We start from the raw sequence: 23,580 nt of genomic DNA on the forward strand, positions 1-23,580 counted from the left end.
TCCCTCCTGACTGTTCTGGATCCCTCCTGACTGTTCTGGATCCCTCCTGACTGGCTCTAGATCCATCCTGACTGGCTCTAGATCCATCCTGACAGGCTCTGGATGCCTCCTGACAGGTCTAGATCCATCCTGACAGGCTCTGGATCCATCCTGACAGGCTCTGGATCCCTCCTGACTGCTCTGGATCCCTCTGACAGGCTCTGGATCCATCCTGACAGGCTCTGGATCCATCCTGACAGGCTCTGGATCCCTCTGACAGGCTCTGGATCCATCCTCACAGGCTCTGGATCCCTCCTGGCTGCTCTGGATCCCTCCTGGCTGGCTCTAGATCCATCCTGACAGGCTCTGGATCCATCCTGACAGGCTCTAGATCCACTCTGACTGCTCTGGACCCATCCTGACAGGCTCTGGATCCCTCCTCCCAGGCTCTGTGCAGCAGAGGGTCCCAGGGGCTGCAGGCTATTGCTGCTGCAGATGTCATTGCATGTCAGGGAGATGCTATCAGCGCTGGGAAAGCCAAACTGTTCCTGCTTTAATCAGATAAGGCAGGGGCAGGAAGTGCCATTATCCCTGCTCTCATGGAGAATTCTCCCATACCTCAGCCCTGATCTCTGTGGGAGCTTCATTTTCTCTGAGGGTACCTGGGGAGGGAACCCCACCAGTGGATCTCAGCACCTCCCATGGGAGCTGGCTGTGCTGCAGAGGGGTCCAGCCTCTGTGCCCCAGCTTGGGGAGCCTGCTGTGACACTGCTGTTTCCTCAGCCGTGCCCTGAGCTTTGCTCAGCACTTCTGTGCTGGGTCATGGTGCTGCTGTGAGCAAAAGGAGGCCACGTGTGCTGGGAGTGCTCTCACCGACTTCAAGCCACATTTGCTGCCTTTACTGTAAATGTGTTTCTGTGGGCTGCTGGGGCGGCCACGCCCGCCCTGCACTGAGCCTCTGCCCCGCTCCTTTCGGGAAGGAGGAGGCTCTGAGACACCCCAGAACACCACCCAAGGACTGGGATGGAGAAGGGGATTGTTTCCTGCCCAGCAGCAGAGGGTTTGGTGGGAGATGGAGCCACTGTCATGGATATATTTTATGAAAAATCCTTTTGCTAGGATTTTTCTCTTGAGAAGCTGAGCGGTCTCAGAAATGAAATGTGAACAATAATTCTTTGCTGTTGTGGAATGCAACAGGTGGAGCTGGGATTGGTCTCATGTGGTTGTTTTTAATTCATGGCCAATCACAGTCCAGCTGTCTTGGACTCTCTGGTCAGTCACAAGATTTTATTATCATTCTTTTCCTTCCTAGCTTTCTGATGAAATCCTTCCTTCTATTCTTCTAGTACAGTTTTAATATATCACTTTCTTTGAATATAATATATATCATAAAATAATAAATCAGCCTTCTGAAACATGGGGTCAAGATTCTCATCTCTTCCCACGTCGAAGTTGCCTACAAATTCAACAAGCCAGGGTGTGTAACAGCAGCTCCTCTCTTGCAGCTTGGATGGTGGGGAGCTCTTCAGCCGCATCCAGGACAGGGGAGACCAGGCCTTCACAGAACGGGGTATGAGCCCTCACCCTGCTGGCCCTTCCATCCCCTCCATCCCCTCAGGGGCTCTTCTGAATCCCCAGCAGAGTTCTGCACTCAGGGAATGAGGGATGTGGGTGCAAGGGGCCCTGCTTTTCCTGTTTCCTGGGGAATAAGGTTAGAGGGTATTTTCTCAGCTGCTCCCACACTCCTGTCAGAAATACCCACCTCCCTCAAAAAGTTAAGTCCATGGGCTGTGGTTCTTACAGAACTCATTAATCTCATTCCCTCTACTCCTCTGGACAGGAAAAAACCACACAACCCAAACTCTGAGCCCGTTGCCCCCTTGACTTCCCATCCTAAGGGGAAACCTTTCCCAGCTGCATTCCTTGCTGCTTGGGTGTCCTAAACAGTGCAAGCCCCTCCTTGGTGTAGGGCCAGGGGCTGGGCTCTGGCCCATCCCTTCCCCTGGAGTTCCTGGGAGCTGCAGGCTCCTTTCCCAGGAATGGGGAGCGGCAGAGACTCCACGGAAAGGGGGACTCGAAGCAGAGCAAACCCCTTTGACCTCAGCCAGGTTCTTTGGCTCCTGGTTTGTAGAGTTCCCCAGGGAGCAGTGCCCTTTTCACCTTGCTTCTGAAGGCTTCTGATGGTTTCTTTGCCGCTTCAGAGGCTTCGGAGATCATGAAGAGCATTGGGGAAGCCATCCAGTACCTGCACTCGATCAACATCGCGCACCGGGACGTGAAGGTACCACCCCAGCCCTCCCTGGCACTGCCCTGCTGCTCCACGAGCTATTCACCTTCTCTGAGCAGAGATAACAACTCTCTCTCCCAGGATTTTTCCTGGAGAAGGCAGTGAGGAGCTCAGAGGAAAGTAGTTCTTAATCTCTGCTTGCTGCTCCTGTTATTTAGCACGTGTGGAATGTGTTATGGGGGTTGTTTGCTGGAGAAGAGGGGTGTTTGGGATGATTGATTGGAAAAAAAGCTGTGTCATGACTCTCTGGAGACAGCCACGGGTTTTTCTGTAGTATCTTCTTAGTGTAGTGTGAAAAACGCCAATCTCTTGTTTTTAGAATTTTAAAAGTTTAATAGTCATAAAATGGTTATAAAAATAAATTAGATATAATATAATAAATATAATAATATTAATTACAAAAATAAAAATAATAATACAATTAGAGTAATAATAATTTGGACAATTAGGTTTAGGACAATATGAGACAATAAAAACAAAGAGTTGTGGAGAGTCCGGGCACCTCTTTCTGGGCAAAATAAACCTGAAAAAGGACCCATGTTAGCAGAGGATTAACCCTTAAAACAACAGCCTGTTGCATATTCATACACCTCATACATGATGCATAAATTCCATTCAAACACAGGATTCTGGCTGGGCAGTGTCAGCTTCTTCCTCTGAATCCTGGTGGCATCTTCAGGGCTGAGCAAGGCAGGAAGAAGTTCGTTTCTCCTGATAATGGAGCAATAAATTCCCTTCCTCTGAAATATTTAGGTGTCCTGTGGCTGCTATCTCAGCGTGTCCTTTCTTTCAAAAAACTATCTTACATAGCATAGTTTCTATTTCAACATTTTGTTATAACCTAAAACTAGATTTAACACACTACTTAAAAGTATAGTTGACGATGACCAGACAGAATCCTGTGTTTGAATGGAATTTATGCATCATGTATGAGGTGTATGAATATGCAATGGGCTGTTGTTTCTAAGGATTAATCCTCTGTTAATGTCGGTCATTTTTCGGGCTTGTGCTGCCCAGAAGAAGGTACACGGACTGTCTGTAACTCTGTTTCTATTGTCTCATATTGTCCTAATTCAAATTGTCCAAATTATTATTACTCTAATTGCATTACGATTTTTATAACCATTTTATTACCATTAAACTTTTCAAATTCTAAAAACAAGTGATTGGCATTTTTCACATGACCCGAGGTGGGTCCGAGAGGACTGGGTTCAGCAGCAGAGCTCAGCACGTTCCTAAGCTAAGGCGCAGACCTAACCCTGTGGAGGAGCATCCTGGAGAAATATCCCCCAGGAAAGCTGTGCTGGGTGTTGGGGCCAGCCTCGCTGACAGCTCACTGCTTGTCCCTTCGTGTTCCCAGCCAGAGAATCTGCTGTACACCTCCAAGAGGCCCAACGCCGTGCTGAAGCTCACCGACTTCGGCTTCGCCAAGGAAACCACCACGCACAACTCGCTGGCCACGCCCTGCTACACGCCCTACTACGTGGGTGAGTGTGGGGTTGTCGGGGTAGGACGGTGGGGATGAGAGATCTCTGCAGCCAGCTCGTGGAATTTGGGGTTTATTGAGACGGAACGGGGTGCAGGGCCCTGCTGGGAGCTGCCAAGCACAGCTCGGAGCAGGCCCCAAAGAGGGACAGAGAGGTAAAAGAGAGGTAAAGAGAGAGAAGGCAAGAGTATGGTAAAGAGGATGAGAGCAAGGTTCCCGTTACAATTCAATAAGTCTTCTTCTGGTGTTAGAACTTGGGGTTTATTGCAAAGGTCCTGGGTGCAGGGCCCTGCCGGGAGCTGCCAGCCACAACTCAGAGCAGGCCCCAAAGAGGGAGAGAGAGGTAAAAGAGAGGTAAAGAGAGAGAAGGCAAGAGCGTGGTAAAGGGGATGAGAACAAGGTTCCCGTTACAATACAATAAATCTTCTTCTGGTGTTAGAACTTGGGGTTTATTGCAACGGGCCGGGGTGCAGGGCCCTGCCGGGAGCTGCCAGCCACAGCTCGGAGCAGGACCCAGAGGGAGAGAGAGGTAAAGAGAGAGGCTCCTCAGAGCTTATTAGACCTGGCTCAAAGAAGTTACTATAACACATTTGTAGGACTTAGGGGGGTTTGGAGGATGCCATGTGCAGCCCCTCACCTTTGCATCCAGCCTGCAGCAGGGAGCTGGGGGCTGCTCCAGGCAGCACTTCCCACAGTGGCTCTTGGTGTCTCCATGGCGTGTCAGAGCCCTCTCACCTGCTGCTGACACTCAGATTTAGGATTTTCTTTCTGTTTTTACCAGCCCCAGAAGTGCTGGGCCCAGAGAAGTACGACAAGTCCTGTGACATGTGGTCCCTGGGTGTCATCATGTATATTCTGTAAGTCTGAGGGTCCCTCTCCCTCCTGCTCCTGGCACTGCCTCGTGCCCCTGGGGAGGTTTTTGGGGTGGCTCTGTTGACTCTGTTCCCCCTGGTGGTGCAGGCTGTGCGGGTACCCCCCCTTCTACTCCAACCACGGGCTGGCCATCTCTCCTGGCATGAAGAAGAGGATCCGAATGGGCCAGTACGAGTTCCCCAATCCCGAGTGGTCCGAGGTGTCTGAGGAAGGTAAAGGGGGTCCCTGTGGGGCCTGTCCCCAGGCTCAGGTCTCCTTTGGAGGGCTGGGAGGAGCCCAGACCCCCCTGGCTGTGTCTGGGGTCACCTCTCAGCATCTGCCCCTCTGCTGGAGAGGCTTTTGCTGAAGGGTTTGTGCAGGGTCAGGGAGGGCACTCGGGGGTTTTGGGGCTGGGGCTGGAGCTCTGGAGAGCCCCCCAGGAGCTGCTGGCCCCTGACCCTGCCCCAACCCCTGCAGTGAAGCAGCTGATCCGAAACCTGCTGAAGACAGACCCGACCCAGCGCATGACGATAACAGAGTTCATGAACCACCCCTGGATCATGGTGAGGGGGGCAGGGATGGGATCATGGGATGGGATCCATGGGATGGGATCCATGGGATGGGATGGGATCCATGGGATGGATGGGATGGGATCCATGGGATGGGATCCATGGGATGGGATGGGATCCATGGGATGGGATGGGATGGGATGGGATGGGATCCATGGGATGGGATGGGATGGGATGGGATGGGATGGGATGGGATGGGATGGGATCCATGGGGTGGGATCCATGAGATGGGATCCATGGGATGGATGGGATGGGATGGGATGGGATGGGATGGGATCCATGGGATGGGATCCATGGGATGGGATGGGATCCATGGGATGGGATGGGATCCATGAGATGGGATGGGATGGGATCCATGAGATGGGATCCATGGGATGGATGGGATGGGATGGGATGGGATGGGATGGGATGGGATGGGATCCATGGGATGGGATCCATGGGATGGGATCCATGGGGTGGATGGGATGGGATCCATGGGATGGATGGGATGGGATGGATGGGATGGGATCCATGAGATGGATTGGATGGGATAGGATCCTTGGGATGAGATCCATGGGATGGGATCCATGGGATGGATTGGATGGGATGGGATCCTTGGGATGAGATCCATGGGATGGGATGGGATGGGATCCATGGGATGGGATGGGATGGGATGGGATGGGATCCATGGGGTGGGATCCATGGGGTGGACGGGATGGGATCCATGGGATGGATGGGATGGGATGGATGGGATGGGATCCATGAGATGGATTAGATGGGATAGGATCCATTGGATGGGATGGGATCCATGGGATGGGATCCATGGGATGGATGGGATGGGATGGATGGGATGGGATCCATGAGATGGATTGGATGGGATAGGATCCATTGGATGGGATGGTTCCATGGGATGGATGCCTGTGGCTCCCAGCTCACGCTCCTCCCCTCTCCTGGCAGCAATCCATGCAGGTGCCCCAGACCCCGCTGCACACCAGCCGTGTGCTGAAGGAGGAGAAGGACCTGTGGGAGGACGTGAAGGTAAAACCTCTCTCTGTCCCTGTCTGCAAAGCTCTGCACCCCTCTGTCATCTGGGGAATGTCCTCTCCTGGGTATTGCAGACCAGGCTCGTTCACTGTCCCTAAAAGTGTTCAGAACTGCATAGATGTGGCACTTGGGGACATGGTGTAGTGATGGAGTGGCTGTGTTGGGTTAACCATGGAACCCTAGAATGGTTTGGGGTGGAAAGGACCTCAAATGCCAGGGCAGGGACACCTTCCAGTGTCCCAGGCTGCTCCAAGCCAGCCTGGCCTTGGCACTGCCAGGGATGGGGCAGCCACAGCTGCTCTGGGAATCCCATCCCAGGCCCTCCCCACCCTCCCAGGGCAGAGCATGCTTGGCCTCAATCCCCTTGGAGAGCTTTTCCAGCCTGAACAATTCCACAATTCCAGTTTGCTGGCTCTGGGGCTGATCTGTGCTTGGGAAGGAGCTGGAAAATTTGGCAGTGGGACACCCAGGCCCTGCTGCAGTTTATTCCCAGCTGCTCTGGGGACCCTGGTATAGGAATGTGCCCCTTGTTGACAGAGTGACAGAGCTATCCTCAGTCTCCTCAAAAAGGAAAAGAGCCCAGAAGTTTCTCTCCTCAATGAGGTGAACAGACACCTCATAGGACCTGGGGGACTTCACCTCAAACTTAAGGATGGCCAATTGGACAGAAGCCAAAAAGTCCTGCCTGAACAATTCACTAGAAAAAGAAGAGAAAAAGAAACTAATCACTTTTGTGAGGTGTTTTACCAGGAGCAAGAACCTTTTGCACCTGGCTCCGTTTTTCTCTGTAAAGAGTTTTGTTATTTTGCCTTTTATTAAAACTTTTCTGTTTCCAGCACTACCACAAAAGCCACCCTGCTGATTTTATGCCTTCTAAGGTAGCTGAGCTATCTTAGGTGTGAAATAGATCTCCAAGAGCTTATGAGACCTGGCTTGAGGAGATCTCTGTTTCACCCTGCTGATGTCCCTGTGTCCCCTGCCCACAGGAGGAGATGACCAGTGCCCTGGCCACCATGAGAGTGGACTACGAACAAATCAAGATCAAGAAAATCGAGGATTCCTCGAACCCTCTGCTGATGAAGAGGAGGAAGAAAGCCAACCCCCCCGAGCCCACCACGCTGCCCCACTGAGGGCCCTGCCCACCAGCCCTCCAGAAAGCAATAACTATATATATATATATTTTTTAAGGAAAAAAAAAGACAAAAAGAAAAACAGACTGTTCTGTCGAGCGCATGGAATTCAGACATTTATACCAGACTAGTTATTTTTAGCTACTCACCTGTGTTTCTGACCTTTCTGGAGCAGGTGGTGAGATCCCCCCTCAGATCCACACCTGCAGCCAGGGATGTTTTTTGTCCTGTAGGTGAACGCCGCCAATAATTGGATTTTTATTTTTCTTTTGTGAAACAGTTTTGATTTATATATATATTTTTTTTTTTTCTTTTCCTCCTCCTTCCTTCCAAAGACATGGAAACTCCTGTGGTGACCTTTTTAGGGTATATAACATATAAATATTTTTTAAAAACTACTGTAGAGCTGAAACCCAGACAGTGTGTTCCCTGTGTGGCTAGAGACAGGCTCCAGGGAAGGAGAGCTGCCCTCCCCCCTTGTCCTGCTGCCCTGGGGGGGGTCCCTGTGGCCACCAAATCAAGCCCAGGAGCCAAAAAGCAGCGCCCCAGCCCTCCCTGGGGGCCTGCCTGGCAGCGCTGTCCGTCTGTCCGTGTGGGGTGTGTGTCTGTCCGTGGGCCTGCAGCTGCTCTGGCTCCCCCTGCCTGGCCTGGAATGCAGCTCTGCCCTCGGGGGGGGGCAGGGGGGGCTGTCCTGTCCCCCCAGCTCTGCAGGGATGTGTCCCCCCCTCCCCTGCTGCCCTGGGGGGGTCCCTGGGGACAGCCAGGGCAGGGCTGGAGGTGGCACTGCTGCTGTCCCCCAGGGTGGCTCCTGCAGCTGCTCTCAAGTCTTTAGTCCATGGATGATGATGATGATGATGATGATGATGATGATTATTATTTGTCACGATGTTTCACTTCGTTAAATGTGTTTGAATGGGGAAAGACAATTTTTTAAGGCGATGTTTAGTTTTTAGGTGATCTTTTTAGACACTGTATGGAATTTTAATTTGTTTTGAAAACTGGTTTTTATCCCCCCCTTTTTTTTTTTTTTTAAATTTTTTTTTAATTATTTTTTGTCTGTTGGCTTATACTAATCTTCCCAGTCTGCTCTTCAGTCCTTTGGATTAAAGACACTTAAAGAGTCACCCAGTCTCTCCTGTTGCTTGTGTGGCTGTGAAGAACCCCCCCAGTGCTCCAGCTGCTCTCCCTGTGTCCTAAAACTGCTCTTTTTTCCACCAGAAAGGCTGAGCCCCCCCTGGATGTTCTCCAGGGACACAAGATCCCTTTGCCTGGGGACAGCTGCACAGGGACTGCCCTCCCCAGCACGTGTCACCCCTGTCCCCAGCATGTGTCACCCCTGGGCTGGGGCTCTGGGGCCCTGGGCTGCTGTGGGTGATTTTGTGGGGTGCTGTGGGTGATGTTGTGGGGTGCTGTGGGTGATGTTGTGGGGTGCTGTGGGATGCTTTGGGAGGGTATGGGGTGAGGTGGGGTGCTGTGGGATTGCTATGGGGTCATGTGGGATGCTTTGGGAGGGTGTGGGGTAATGTGGGGTGCTGTGGATGCTTTGGGAAGGTATGGGGTGATGTAGGATGATGTGGATGGTGCTGTGGATGATGCTGTGGGATGCTGTGGGGGGCTGGGGATGCTGTAGGATGCTCTGGATGATGTGGGTGATGCTGTGGGATGCTGTGGATGCTGTAGGGTGTTGTGGGATGCTATGGATTATGCCATGGATGCTGTGGATGATGCTGGGGATGCTGTGGATGCTGTGAATGCTGTAGATGCTATAGGGTGCCATGGGATGCTGTGGATGCTGTGGATGATGCTGGGGATGCTGTGGATGCTGTGGATGCTGTAGGGTGCTGTGGATGATGCTGTGGATGCTGTGGATGATGCTGGGGATGCTGTGGATGCTGTGGGATGCTGTAGGGTGCTGTGGGATGCTGTGGATGCTGTGGATGATGCTGTGGGTGGTGTAGGGTGCTGTGGGATGCTGTGGATATTGTGGATGATGCTGTGGATATTGTGGATGCTGTGGATGCTGTGGGTGATGCTGTGGCACACGGGGTCATGGGTGCCGTGCCTGGATGCTGGCAGGGGACAGACAGACAGACAGACAGACAGACGCTGCCCGCCCGGTGTCGGAGCCGCCGGGGCTGTGCCCGGCCCCCGCTGTCGCCACCGATGTCGGAGCTGCGGGAGCTGCCGCTGCTGCCGGAGAGGAGGAAGGGGTGAGGCGCTCAGGTGCCTTCCTCACCCTCCTCTCCTCCTGCTGAGGGGCGGGACGGGGCTGCAGCGAGTGAAATCCACAGGGATGCTGCGAGATGGGAGCAGCCAGGGGAGCTCCAGCCTCCTGTGCCGAGCGGGCCGGGCGGAGCCCCTCGGGATGCCCAGCCGGGAGCTGATCCCTGGCACTGCCCCGGGAGGAGCCCCTCGGGCTGCCCATCCCTGGCACTGCCCCGGGAGGAGCCCCTCGGGCTGCCCAGAAGGGGGCTGATCCCTGGAACTGCCCTGGGAAGGAGCCTCTCGGGCTGCTCAGCCGGGAGCTGATCCCTGGAACTGCCCTGGGAGGAGCCCCTCGGGATGCCCATCCCTGGCACTGCCCTGGGAGCCGCTCGGGCTGCCCATCCCTGGAACTGTCCTGGGAGCCCCTCGGGATGCACAGCCCGGAGCTGATCCCTGGCACTGCCCTGGGAGGAGCCCCTCGGGCTGCCCATCCCTGGCACTGCCCTGGGAGCCCCTCGGGCTGCCCAGCCGGGGGCTGATCCCTGGCACTGTCCTGGGAGGAGCCCCTCGGGATGCCCAGAAGGGGGCTGATCCCTGGAACTGCCCTGGGAAGGAGCCCCTCGGGCTGCCCATCCCTGGCACTGTCCCGGGTGCCCATCCCTGGCACTGCCCGGCTGTGCTCGGTGCCTGCTGCTCCCCGCGGCCGCTGCAGCCCCGCAGAGGTGTCAGACACCGGCACGGGGAGGTGTGAAAGGTGTGAAGGAAGCACCGGCAGCAGTTTCCATCCCCCGAGGTCTGGCGGGCTTGCGCAGGTCCCACGTTTTGGAAAAAACCAAACAAAAGTTCTCCAAACAAACGCAAATCCTGGCAGTGAACCCCCAGCTTGCCTCGGGGAGGGGATGAGGTTCAGGTTTCTTTCGTTGCACAGGTCCTGTTCTGGAAATTACGGCGCTCACTGACACAAATCTCAACCCCGGTGGGAAGATCTGTGGCTTGAAATGTTTTCTGTTTGTGTTTGGGGAGGGAAGAGCAGAGCAGGCACCCGTGGCTGATTTCCCTCTCCATTCCCCCCAGCTGGGCACTGGGATTGAAGCCAGCAGTGGACACCAGGTCTCCAGGATGGTCCTGGAACTTCCCAGAGTGGTCCTGGAACTTCCCAGGGTGGCTCTGAAGCTTCCAAGATGGTCCTGGAGCTTCCCAGGGTGGTCCTGAAATTTCCCAGGGTGGTCCTGGAGCTTCCCAGGGTGGTCCTGGAGCATCCCAGGGTGGCTCTGAAGCTTCCAGGGTGGTCCTGGAGCATCCCAGAGTGGTCCTGGAGCATCCCAGGGTGGCTCTGAAGCTTCCCAGGAGGTCCTGGAACATCCCAGGATGGTCCTGGAGCATCCCAGGGTGGCTTTGAAGCTTCCAAGATGGTCCTGGAGCATGCCAGGGTGGCTCTGAAGCTTCCAGGATGGTCCTGGAACATCCCAGGATGGTCCTGGGGCATTCCAGGGTGGCTCTGAAGCTTCCAGGATGGTCCTGGAGCATCCCAGGGTGGTTCTGAAGCTTCCAGAATGGTCCTGGAGCATCCCAGGGTGGCTCTGAAGCTTCCAGAATGGTCCTGGAACATCCCAGGATGGTCCTGGAGCATCCCAGGGTGGCTCTGAAGCTTCCAAGATGGTCCTGGAGCTTCTCAGGATGGAACTGGAGCTTCCCAGGGTGGTCCTGGAGCATGCCAGCGTGGCTCTGAAGCTTCCAGAATGGTCCTGAAGCATCCCAGGGTGGCTCTGAAGCTTCCAGAATGGTCCTGGAGCATCCCAGGGTGGTCCTGGAACTTCCCATGGTGGTCCTGGAGCATCCCAGGGTGGTCCTGGAACTTCCCATGGTGGTCCTGGAGCTTCCCAGGGTGGCTCTAAAGCTTCCCAGGCTTTCCTGAACATCCCAACCCCTGGAGAAGAAGGCTGCCCATGGTGTCCCCCCCTCCACCCTCCAGTGTTCCTCCCTCCCCAGCAGAATTGTCCCTCTGGAGGGGTTTTGTCCCCAGGCTCTCTCTTTCTGTGGCTGCTTTCAGTGCCTGGGTGGCTGAAACCCAGGGCTGTTTTCTGTGAAGCTGTTGGTGCTAAAAGGAACAGCTGGGGCAGTGTGGGTGTGGGTGGGAACAGACTTACTCACACAGGGCCATGTTTTGGTGCTTTTAGATTTGAAACCCAAATTTTGGGGCAGATCTGCTCACAGGGAGCTGGAAATAAATTGGCTGGAGAGCAGCAGGGAGGGAAGAGGAGAGGTGCTGGAATTCTGGTGTCCCCTGGGAGCAGGTAAGGGTGGGAAAAGCAGCAGGAAGGAATCCAGTTTTGTGCTGGGGAAGGTGAGATGGATTCCCACATCGTGGCTGGAAGGAGATGAAATTCAAGGTCCCTTCCAGAATCATTCTGTGGTTCCATCACCTTTGGGAAAAACAACCCAAGGGCAGCCAGGATTTAAAATCTTGGATTGAGGACCAAAATCTTGGTCTGGGACCTGTGGGAGGGGATGGCCACAATTATTTGCAGGAGTCAGCTGCAGTGGGAGCAGAGCACAGAAACCTGGGGGGACCTGTGACCTGCTGACTCCAAAGGAATTAGTGAACAATTCAGTGCAACATTTGAAATTTTCAGTAGTTAGTAGAAAAATAACCCCTCTCTCCTCACCCCACCTGCTTTATTTTTAGCAGCAAGCTTCCTGCTAAGGAAAATAAAAAAAAAATTAAAAATATATATATATATTCTTGCTTTTGAGGTGATTTTGATCAAAAAAATCTGGCTCTGCTCCAGGCTGATCACTGGGGAAGGATGAATCACGGAGATCTCTGTGCTTATCTGTGCACACCAGAAGTGTCTGCTGCTCTTCAAAGGATGGGGGTGAAGCCCCTTCCTCCAGCCGTGGTTTGCTCTGCTCCCATGGTGTTGGTCAACTCTGGACAGCCCCAGGAGGACAAAATGTCCTGTGGCTGCTGTGGATGTGCAGGAGGAAGGAGCGTTGTGCAATGGCACTGAGGAGCCCTCAGCTGCTTGCTGTTTCATTCCTGCCCTTTGTTTTGTGGTGATGGGGATTATTTATGTTTATAGCCCTGATTTACCTCTCAGGGTAGTTGGTTTTCCATGCCTGGGCTCTCAGGACTGGCAGAGCTGCCAGGAGGTTTTGGTTTGGTTGCCCTGGCTTGGTTTGTACCCTGGGAACACCTCCTGGTGAGCTGGACGACTCAAAAAGGCAAAAAATCCTGTGCAAAATCAGCTGGTGGTTGTATTTTCCTAAGGATCAGACCAGGCACATCAGGGGAATGTCAGGATTTGCTCCTGCACGTGGCTAAATTGCTTAATGCTCAGAAAATGCAGGATTTCTGAAAATCCAATGGATCCTGGCTGCAAAAGGGCAGCTGCTGGTGGAAATCTGGCTGCAAAAGCAGAAGGAGGAGATGTTTTCACTCAGAATGAGTTTCTCTTCAGACACTGCTCCATCCAAGGGTAACAGGCCCCCAGGAATCCTGCTCCAGGCTTTTGCAGAGCCTTTTCCAAGCAGGAAAGGCAAAGCTGTTCCTCAGTGCTCTGAAAATCAGACCCAACAGGTTGTGGGGAAGGTGTGTGAGATGTGCCAGTCACAGCAGCTGGGCTCAGCATTGCAAAAGAGTCAGGAAACCAAATTTCAGCTCGGGAAAAAAGGCAAATTTGGCGCTGCTGCCAAGAAAGGAACTTTGCAGTCCAGCTCTGGAGCAAAGGAGATGGTTTGGTTGCTTCAGGGTGTGATGAAATGGTGGAGAGACCCTGCCAAGAGGCCAAAAGCAAGAGGTCACAAGGCAGAAAATGAGAACTGCTGGTGTTAAAGCTCTAAATCAGCACCCCTGAGCATTCATGGAGTAAAATGCATCATTCTGCCTGCTGGGGGGCACCCTGCTTTTACAACGTGGGGGTTTTGGTGCTGGGGAGCTGGGGGTGCAAATTTGATTTTCCAAAGCAGCTGTGGGGCTGCTGGGAGATAAAACCAGCACTGGGAAATAAAAGAAACAACGGGAAGGATTCCACTGATTGATGAATGGGGAAAGATGTTTGCTTTTAGGTTTGCCAAGAAATGAAATTGGGCATTGAAAGATGAAAGAAACAATGGGGAAAATGCCCTGAATTCCATAAGAATGAGAAATGAAAAGGGAGGGTTGGACTTTAGAGGGGAATCTCTGCTGTCAGGTGTTCTGGGAAGTGTGAACCTCTCAGGTACCTCAGAAATGGGGAAAGAGAGAAGGGAAATGCAGCTGGAAATTGGGATAAAAAGGAGGCTGCAGCCTCCCAAAGTGTGAGAGATCCCAGGGGAATGCCCCATGGCCTTTGGCTTTGGGCCTTTATTTTATTATAATAAATTCTGGAATCACTTTCAATAAATAAAATAAATAAAATAAATAAAATAAATAAATAAATGCTGAAATCACCTTTAGTACCCCTTGCTTTGAGCCTTTTTCTTGTAATAAATGCTGAAATCACTTTTAATAAATAAAATAAATAAAATCAATAAATAAATGCTGAAATCACCTTTAGTACCCCTTGCTTTGAGCCTTTTTCTTGAAATAAATGCTGAAATCACTTTTAATAAATAAAATAAATAAAATAAATAAATGCTGAAATCACCTTTAGTACCCATTTCTTTCAGCCTCTTTATTGTAATAAATGCTGAAATCACTTTGGCACCAGGAGTGTGGTCCCATTTTTACCACCCAGCTCTGGTAATTACTCAGCCTCTCACCGCCTGAGGGAAGGAACTGGCAGCTCAGCAGAGCCAGGGCTGTGCCCTGCATCCCCTCCGTGCCCAGCTGGGGCTCTCAGCCCTGTTTTTGCTGCTCCCCCTGGCCTCTTTCACGGCAAAAACCCCAATTTCAGCGAGGTGCTGCCCAAATCTGGGGCACGGGGAGGCAGGAGCTGCGTGGGCCTGAGTTCAACAAGTGTTAAAACAACAACCACAGCGAAATGAGGAAAGTTCTGAAAGCTTTGAGATTCTCATGGAGGCACAGCAGGGCTGGCTGGTTTTAATTTTGCCCCTTTTTGTGTTTAAAGTCTCTCACATCGCCTGTGTGAAGGCTCGTGGAGGATGCGCTCATCCTCCTTGTGACTGAGATAAATTTCTGCCTGTCCCAAGAAAGAGGGCGGTGAGGAGGGGTCTGTGTGACACCTGGACAGACTGACAGCAGGTCTGTCCGTCCTGCTGTGCTCAGGACACACTTCCACCCTGGGGTTGTGCAATACAAAGCTGTGTTTGGTGTCAGGTGCACACGGGCAATGTGTGTGTGATTTTAACACGAGTGCAAACCGACCATGGGACAGTTATAAAGACAAATTCTAATAATAACTGAAGGAAATAAAGCATGGAAGAAGATTTGAACCCATCCTTGGTTTGCAATTAAGCCTCAAGTTGATTTAGGAGCATTTGAATTAAAGCTTTAAGGATGCTACTTTTTGACAGGAACTTTCTGCTTGTAGTTCAGCCTTAAGGAGTTTTGCAATAATAACCTCTTGAAGAATAATTTTGCAATAATAACCTCTTGAAGAATAATTTTGCAATAATAACCTCTTGAAGAATAATTTTAGAATATTGCTTGTAGTAAGGATCTTTGAAACTAAAGCTTTAGAATGTATAAAAAGGAAACCTGCTTATCTCACACCTTAACAAAACAGTGAAAAGCAGCTTGAGAAAGGAGGATGAACATCGACTCAAGGATTAATAGTTTTGACCAAGGGAAGCTGGACATCACTGCTATGGGATTTATAGTCAAAGGTGATTTATAATCAAAAGGTGGAGCCACATCTGGAATCTGGACCTCACCAGATGAAATTCTCCTTCCTTCTTTTGGAAACCAGACCTCACCACCTGGGATACTCCTTTGGGATGTACATCCTGAGAAAAATTAAATCACAACAGTGTACAGAATTGTGACTAAAAATTGGGAGTAGAAACTGCTGAGAAAGCTTCTGAGTACCCCTAAAAACACCTGTGAGCCCCAAAAATCAATGTGCAGTTGGAGGGAAAACTTCCCCCACTGTGCCCAGCTCTGTGTTGCTCACACTTTACCACATTAATTAATAAATTGATTGCTGCTTCAGCTGTGCTCAGGGCTTTGAGGAAAGTTTCTAAAGAGAGAAAAAGCAAAAGCAGAAGGAGCAGCTCCCCCAGGCAGCAGAAAGCTTCGAGGCAGCCCCAGGTGGGGATGCAGAATTTGGGCTGGGGGGAAGCTCAGCCTTGGGGCAGAGAGGTGATTTAGGTGATTTAGGTGATTTAGGTGATTGATTTAGGTGATTTAGGTGGTTTAGGCTCTCAGCACTGGGGCTGCTGAGCTGGCAGTGCTCTCAGGGGGAGGCTGCCCAGCAAGGAAACCCAACTTCTGTGGGATAACAAAACCAGAAACCACCACCTTTGATCTCTGCCACGGCTCCTACTGTCACACCCAGGCTGCCACTGAGATGGGCAGCAGCTACCTCAGCCCTGCTGGGGCTCACAGCAGCTTTGGGGGAGGCAGGAGGAGCTAAAGGCTGGGTTTGGGGTGAGTTTTTCCCCCAAACACTGATATTTTGGGCTAGGCTGATGCTGGGAGCTGTGAGCTCTCCTCACAGCAGCTTTTGGGGAGGCAGGAGGAGCTAAAGGCTGGGTTTGGGGTGGGTTTTTCCCCCCAAACACTGATATTTTGGGCTAGGCTGATGCTGGGAGCTGTGGGATGTGCTCACAGCAGCTTTTGGGGAGGCAGGAGGAGCTAAAGGCTGGGTTTGAGGTGTTTTTTTCCCCCAAACACTGATATTTTGGGCTAGGCTGATGCTGGGAGCTGTGGGGTCTGCAGAGCTGCTGCCCACACCCAGCACAGGTCAGGTGCAGCCTGGGGGGATGCTGGTGATGCTGGTGCCAGGATTCCAGCTGGAATTTGCTCACCTGGGTCACTTGTGGTGGTGCCCTGGATCTCCCAGCTCTCCAAGCTGCCATTTGGGCTTTTTTCCTATTTTTATTTTTTTTTAAGCAGTGCATCCTGTGGCCAGAGCTCCAACCCTGGGAAAATGCTGCTGGGGGATTCCATGATTTATGGGCTTGCTCCTCCCCTGGGGTTTCCCTGCTCCAAGGGATCAATGCCAGGAACTGGGTGAGAAATTTGCTTTTAAATGTGACAGATCTCAGGTTTTCTCACTTGCCTGGTGGTTAACACAAGCAAAGGAATCCCTGGGGGTCCTTCCCAGCTGGCTCTGTGCCCTCTGGGCTCTGTCCCAGGCACAGCATCCAGGGCTGGAGCTGATTCACAGAGAGCAGAGAGCCCACAAGAACAGGCCAGAGGCTGCCTTAATTAGAGAGTCTTTATTAGCAAAAATAAAGGATTTCTTGTCACATCATTTCAGATAAATAGGTGGAAGCTGACCCAGTGACAGGAGCAGTGCTGATGCTGTCCTTGGCTCCAGGGCTGTCCTTGCTTCTCCCACGACATCAAAGGTGTTTGGAGGGAAAGACAAGCTCAGAATTGGCTCAACAGGAGCTAAATGTGCTTTGTAAGGAGCTTAATTTAACTTTTACAGTCTTTGGCTGAGCCTGAGCTTTCAGCAGGAGAGACCCATGGAGCAGCGTTCCTGCCCTGCTCTGGAACATCCAATTCCAGCAGGAATCCCCTGCTGCCACCAGAAATGTCCACAAAGAATAAATCCCATATAAACAACCTCTCCTCAGCTGGGATGTGCACAGCAAACACCAAACTGGCAGTGTTTCATCAGCTGGGGGCCTTTAAACTCCTAAATATTAGAAGTAAAAGCCTCTCTTGGGGTTGTGGCATTTTCCTCTGGCTCAGAGTCCACCAGGTGAGGAGGAAGCTGAGCCCTAAAATCAGCCACTTTTGGGGGCACTGAAGCTGCTCCCACTGCTGGTGAGGATTTAAAATCCAATCCCAGCAGCTCTGGGAGCAGCCCCACGGATTTGAATGCAAATTACCCGAGCCACCTTAAAATGGTGGTGAATTAAATATACTCTAACTTGTAAAAGAAAATGAACAGCGGTGAAACAGTGAGGAAAACCCAATCAGAGACTGGAAAACAGTAAGGTTAACTTGGCAAAGTGCAGGGTGGTCACCCAGCAGCTCTGGAGGGCAGATACTGAGCAATATTTAAGTCAAGTTCTGTTAGAACCAAATATTTCATTCCTATTATTAATTTTTTTTAATTTAGTCTGGACTTATCTACAGGCTGAAGTCTAAAGTGGAGTCAGCCAAGCTGTTGCTGTGGATTTTCCTCCTCCTAAACACAAAACCACTTGATTGCATAAATAAATAGAGATATAGGATATGAGGAGAGGGTCATTTGCCTCAAATTAAATTTTGTTGAACTCAGAGTTGGCCTTGCTCCTAATTCACTCAGGAAAAGCTCAGCTCATTGTCTGCCCTCCAGAAAAACGCTGCTCTGGATGTTTTGAAGCTATGAATAAAATAGCACTACCATAAACAATATTAAAATATTGAACAATAAATAGTAATTTACAAGCTCATCCCTCCTTACTTCAACACATACTGTAAACATCAACACTGAGGTATTAGAAGTAATAAATAATAAATTCAACTATTACAAAAATAGCTCTTAAATACAATATTAAGCTGCAAGTGATTGACCTGTAACTCTTAACCTGAACCTTGAGATAACTTAATTTGAGCTCTCGATTTTTAAACAAGTAACAGGATTTGGTGTGGAAAATGCAGACCCAGGGGCGCCCTCAGTTCCTCCTCCTCATTGTTAAATATTTTTCAATGTAGTTGATGAAGATGTCAAACTCTCCCATGGCCTTGTAGATTCCATTCTTGCTCATCTGCAGAGGGAAGCCAGGGGTGTTTAGTGTGGCTGCCACAGATATGTGATGTACAATGCCTTCCATGGACATCTCCAGCTTCTCTGCCCAATCCCTTGGGAATTCCAGAATTCCCAGCCCTGCTCCAGAATTCCCAGCCTTGCTCCAGAATTCCCAGCCCTGCTCCAGCATTCCCACCCCTGCTCCAGAATTCCCAGCCCTGCTCCAGAATTCCCACCCTTGCTCTATCATTCCCACCCTTGCTCCAGCATCCCCACCTTTGCTCCATCATTCCCACCAGATTCCTGCTCTCTGCTGCAAGGATTTGTGTGATTAAAGAGTTTTTGGGTTCTGCTCCCCCCCTGAGCCCCCTGCCCTGCCGTGGCAGCGGGTTCCTCCCGTTCCTCACCCTGCTGAAGGTCTCCTTGATGTGCTCCATGCTCCTGCTCCTCTCCTCACAGGTGAAGGATTTGTGCTGCAAAGGGACACCAGCACGGCCTCAGCCCCAGGGTCTGTCCCCAGGGCTCTGGGGGTGGCTGTCACCCTGTCCCCTCCTCCTGTCCCTCCCCACCCTCCCCTCCCCTGTGTGCCAATCCCAGCCCCGTGCCCTGCTGAAGGAGCCTGGCGTGACCCCAGCCTGTCCCCTGTGTCCCTGCTGCCAGCCCCTGGGGACAGCAGCTCCCTGAGTGGGACAGGGTTTGTCCCACCTGGCCCAGGGATGGGCTCATGGCCAGGTGGGATTCCAGCAGTAAGGGACAGATCTCCTCCTGCCCTCCCTCTGTCTCCAGCCAGGCTGCTGCAGGGCTGGCTGCACCAAGCGCTCCTGCACCATCATCTCTGCACTGCTGCGAGCACACACCCCACCCTGGACCCCTGCATCCCACCAAGCCCATCCTGGATCCCACCAACCCCACCCTGGACCCCTGCATCCCACCAACCCCATCCTGCATCCCTCCAACCCCATCCTGCATCCCACCAACCCCACCCTGGACCCCTGCATCCCACCAACCCCATCCTGCATCCCACCAACCCCATCCTGGACCCCTGCATCCCACCAACCCCATCCTGCATCCCACCAACTCCATCTTGGATCCCACCAACCCCACCTTGGATCCCACAAACCCCATCCTGCATCCCACAAACCCCAACCTGGACCCCTGCATTCCACCAACCCCATCCTGGATTCCACCAGCCCTATCCTGGACCCCTGGATCCCAAAAATCCCATCCTGGATCCCACAAACCCCATCCTGGATCCCACAAACCCCATCCTGGACCCCTGCATCCCACCATCCCCATCCTGGATTCCACCAACCCCATCCTGGACCCCTGCATCCCACAAACCCCATCCTGGATCCCACAAACCCCATCCTGGACCCCTAGATCCCACAAACCCATCCTGGATCCCACCAACACCCTCCTGGATCCCACAATCCCCATCTTAGATCCCTGGATCCCACCAACCCCATCCTGGATCCCTGGATCCCACAAAGCCCATCCTGGATCCCACCAACCCCATCCTGGATCCCTGGATCCCACAAAGCCCATCCTGGATCCCACAAAGCCCATCCTGGATCCCTGGATCCCACAATCCCCATCCTGGATCCCACCAAGCCCATCCTGCATCCCACAAACCCCATCCTGGATCCCACAAACCCCATCCTGGATCCCACAAACCCCATCCTGGATCCCCCAAACCCTGCCTCCCTGGACCCCCTGCCTGCCCCCCAGACCTGCCCTGCTCCCGGGCAGCATCCCCGTGCAGCTGAGCCCCACTCACACAGCGTCTCATCAGGGCTCTCAGGCTCAGCAGCAGGTTGCCCAGGTCGCCCATGCTGTGCTGGTGCTGGCTGCTGCTCCTCATGGCCCGGGGCAGCACCTCCTCCAGGTAGAATTCCATCATCTCCGACACCGACTGGCAGCCCAGGCTCCCCTGGGGGACAGGAGGGGGGATCCTGCTTGGGGACTGCCACCAGCACCAGGGCTGGGTTTGGACAAAGCAGAGCTTGTCCAAACCAGGGCTGGGTGTGGGAGCCTCTCTGGCCACGGGGCAGCTTCGTGCCAGCCCCAGCACAGCCACACGTGTCCCTGCGGGGTGGCAGGGCCAGCCTGGCGTGACAGCAGCACGTGGCCCGGTTTGCAGCTGGCTTCCCTTCTTGTGAAACGCCTGCCCAAGGAGGGGGAAGGAGGAGGAAGCAGCCAGGGAATGAGATTCTTACCTTGATTTCCTCCAGCAGGTCGGAGCTGAGCAGTTGGATGCTGAGGTCGTCATCTCTTGATTGCTGGGGGAGGATGGAATTGAAAAATGAGCTTTTCACTCTTTCCATTTCCTAACAAAGGATCCTTCCCCTGCCTGCATTTGGGGTGTCCCTGCAGCAGAGGCAAAGGGCACCCAGTGCAGGTGTGGGCAGAGCACAGTGGCACCAGGCACAGGGGTCACTCTGGGCCAGGACAGCCGGGTCAGGCCAGCAGGAAAATGAAACCCCAGAACTGGTGCCACGGAGTTGTCCATGTGAAACTCCTCCTGCTCAGGGTGGTGCTGTCTGAGGGTGCTGCTGAGGACAGCAAAGCTCCCCAGAGGGCTGGCAGAGCCCTGGCACCACCCCAGCCTCTCTGCCAGGGCAGGAGGGTTCAGTGCCCTGGTGTGATCATCACCCCTGGAGGCTCCTGCTGGGGGGGAAATGGGAATTTGTTCTCGTGGTGCCTCTGTGCCACATCTGCAGCAGGGTGGGCTGGCACCCCTCAAAGCATTAAAGCCTTAAAAGCTGTCCTGAGAGGTTCAAAATATTCCTTCCCAGCATCATCTGGGTGATTCACAGCCAGCTGAACATCTGAAATCTTGGCTGTGTCCGTTTGATGACAAACACAAGCCGTGACATGAGCTTGAGATTTGATCTGGAGAATTATCTCGTTTTATTGCTAAAACACATTGACATGGACTGAAACAGCAGCAGGGCTGTGACCAAGCACCCCTAGCAGCCATGGCAGATGCTCTGAGGGCATCATGAGCTGTTTGTTCAGCAGCCCTGAGGCTCCTGAGATGCAGAACAGTCACCTTGCACAGGCACCAGCACAGGTGTTGTGCTCATAAAACACCCTGTGCAGGTTTTGTGGTTCTTTCAAAGAAAAAAAATCTGCAGCAAAAGATTTCCCTTTTTACCTGGCACTGACTTCAGCAGGGCTGGACCTGGTTGGCCTGAAGAAAAAATGATTTCCTTCCTATTAATTCAGTGATTAACTTGGTTTGCAATATTTTGGGGGAAGCTTGGCTGGAAAGGTTTCCAGAGATTCATTGTGAAACCTCGAGTTCATTGTTAATGAAAAAAAAAATAGGAAGAAAAGCCTGACAGATTTTCTCTCAGTGAGCAATGAAACTGAGCTGCTCTTAACGCAGCCAAAACATTTCTGCTGGGAGGAAACTCTTCCCCCTCCTCCAGATCCCACAACTTTGCAAGAAAGGTAAAGGAACCAGAAGACAAAATAATGATATTTAGACAATAATCCTTAATTTCTTCAGATTTGAGCCTGAACTCTTTGAGCCATGGCTCTTTGACAGATTTTCTCTCAGTGAGCAACGAAACTGAGCTGCTCACAACACCGTCAATCATTTCTGCTGGGAGGAAACTCTTCCCCCTCCTCCAGATCCCACAACCTTGCACGAAGGGTAAAGGAACCAGAAGACAAAATAATAGTGATACTTACAAAATAGTCCTTAATTTCCTCAAATTTGAGCCTGAGCTCTTTGAGCCATGGCTCTTTGATAGATTTTCTCTCAGTGAACAACGAAAACGAGCTGCTCTTAACCCCGCCAAATCATTTCTGCTGGGAGGAAACTTCCCCCTCCTCCAGATCCCACAACTTTGCAAGAAAGATAAAGGAACCAGAAGACAAAATAGTAATGATACTTACAAAATAATCCTTAATTTCCTGAAATTTGAGCCTCAGCTCTTTGAGCCATGGCTCTTTGATAGATTTTCTCTCAGTGAGCAATGAAACCGAGCTGCTCTTAACACCGTCAATCATTTCTGCTGGGAGGAAACTTCCCCCTCCTCCAGATCCCACAACTTTGCAAGAAAGGTAAAGGAACCAGAAGACAAAATAATAGCGATACTTACAAAATAGTCCTTGATTTCCTCAAACTTGAGCCTCAGCTCTTTGAGCCATGGCTCTTTGACAGATTTTCTCTCAGTGAGCAACGAAACTGAGCTGCTCACAACACCGCCAAATCATTTCTGCTGGGAGGAAACTCTTCCCCCTCCTCCAGATCTCACAACTTTGCAAGAAAGGCAAAGGAACCAGAAGACAAAATAATAGTGATACTTACAAAATAGTCCTTAATTTCCTCAAATTTGAGCCTGAACTCTTTGAGCCATGGCTCTTTGACAGATTTTCTCTCAGTGAGCAACGAAACCGAGCTGCTCTTAACACAACCCCGCCAAATCATTTCTGCTGGGAGGAAACTTCCCCCTCCTCCAGATCCCACAACCTTGCAAGAAGGGTAAAGGAACCAGAAGACAAAAGAATAGCAATACTTACAAAATAATCCTTAATTTCCTCAAACTTGAGCCTGAGCTCTTTGAGCCTGGCGGGCAGGAGCTCGGGGAAGCGCGGGCAGGAGGGCAGGGCGCGGGCGGGCGCGGAGCCCAGCAGCGGCAGCAGGAGCAGGATGGGCACGGCGGTGCCCCTGGAGCAGCTCCTCATCCTGTTCTGCAGGGCTGCTCCCCTGGGAGGGTACAAAGCAGATCTGCAGATTTCACCTTGATGGAGCCCCTAATTTATACATCACTCCATTTCCTCTCCCCATTTCCTGACGAGCAATATTGGGGTTTTAAGTCAGTATTAAGCCCAAATGTCACTTGGGTTTCCCGTCAACTTGGGTTTCCTGTCCTCTCCTCACACCCCATCAATTTTTTTGTGCTTAGACTCTGCATTTTTTTTTTACATTGCTTGTTTCTTGTAAATTTAGCTGTGGCTGTGGAGGAAAGCTGCAGAGACACACAAAGAATTCAAGATGCTGCGTGATGTTCATTTATTCTCACAGCTCCATTTTTTATTTTTAGATCAATGTTGTATTGTTGGGGGGGAAAAAAAGTGTTGCTACTTTTAAATCTCAGTATCAAACCTGCAGAGAGCATCACTCAGCAGAATTGCTTTCCATGAACTCTACAAATTCTCTGTCTCTTCCTTTGGCATTCTAATCTGCAAACACACATCATCACCTGAAATCTTCATTTTTAATTCATTTGGGTTTTTTTTTCCA

General features: G+C 51.8%; 2 protein-coding genes across 2 annotated transcripts in view; one reads left to right on the plus strand and one right to left on the minus strand.

Moving 5' to 3' along the window:
* MAPKAPK2 (MAPK activated protein kinase 2) overlaps positions 1-8,450 on the plus strand; it is a 32,333-nt gene extending 23,883 nt beyond the window's left edge. Inside the window, exons 3-10 of the mRNA XM_084220533.1 lie at positions 1,485-1,549; positions 2,181-2,260; positions 3,627-3,753; positions 4,534-4,609; positions 4,713-4,837; positions 5,082-5,167; positions 6,110-6,190; positions 7,183-8,450. Coding sequence (XP_084076659.1) covers positions 1,485-1,549; positions 2,181-2,260; positions 3,627-3,753; positions 4,534-4,609; positions 4,713-4,837; positions 5,082-5,167; positions 6,110-6,190; positions 7,183-7,326 — 784 coding nt within the window. The 3' untranslated portion in view covers positions 7,327-8,450. The remainder of the gene's footprint in view (positions 1-1,484; positions 1,550-2,180; positions 2,261-3,626; positions 3,754-4,533; positions 4,610-4,712; positions 4,838-5,081; positions 5,168-6,109; positions 6,191-7,182) is intronic.
* A 9,799-nt stretch (positions 8,451-18,249) lies between these two features.
* On the minus strand, positions 18,250-23,021 carry IL10 (interleukin 10; the record flags this gene model as incomplete). The annotated part of the gene is made up of 5 exons (XM_084220864.1): positions 18,250-18,342; positions 18,731-18,796; positions 20,101-20,253; positions 20,540-20,602; positions 22,857-23,021. The coding sequence occupies 5 exons, from the start codon at positions 23,019-23,021 to the stop codon at positions 18,250-18,252; spliced, it is 540 nt and encodes a 179-aa protein (XP_084076990.1).
* Positions 23,022-23,580: the final 559 nt, after the last annotated feature.

The sequence above is a fragment of the Fringilla coelebs genome (assembly GCF_963513975.1).
Source record: "Fringilla coelebs genome assembly, chromosome: 23".
In the NCBI taxonomy this organism is placed as follows: Eukaryota; Metazoa; Chordata; class Aves; order Passeriformes; family Fringillidae; genus Fringilla; species Fringilla coelebs.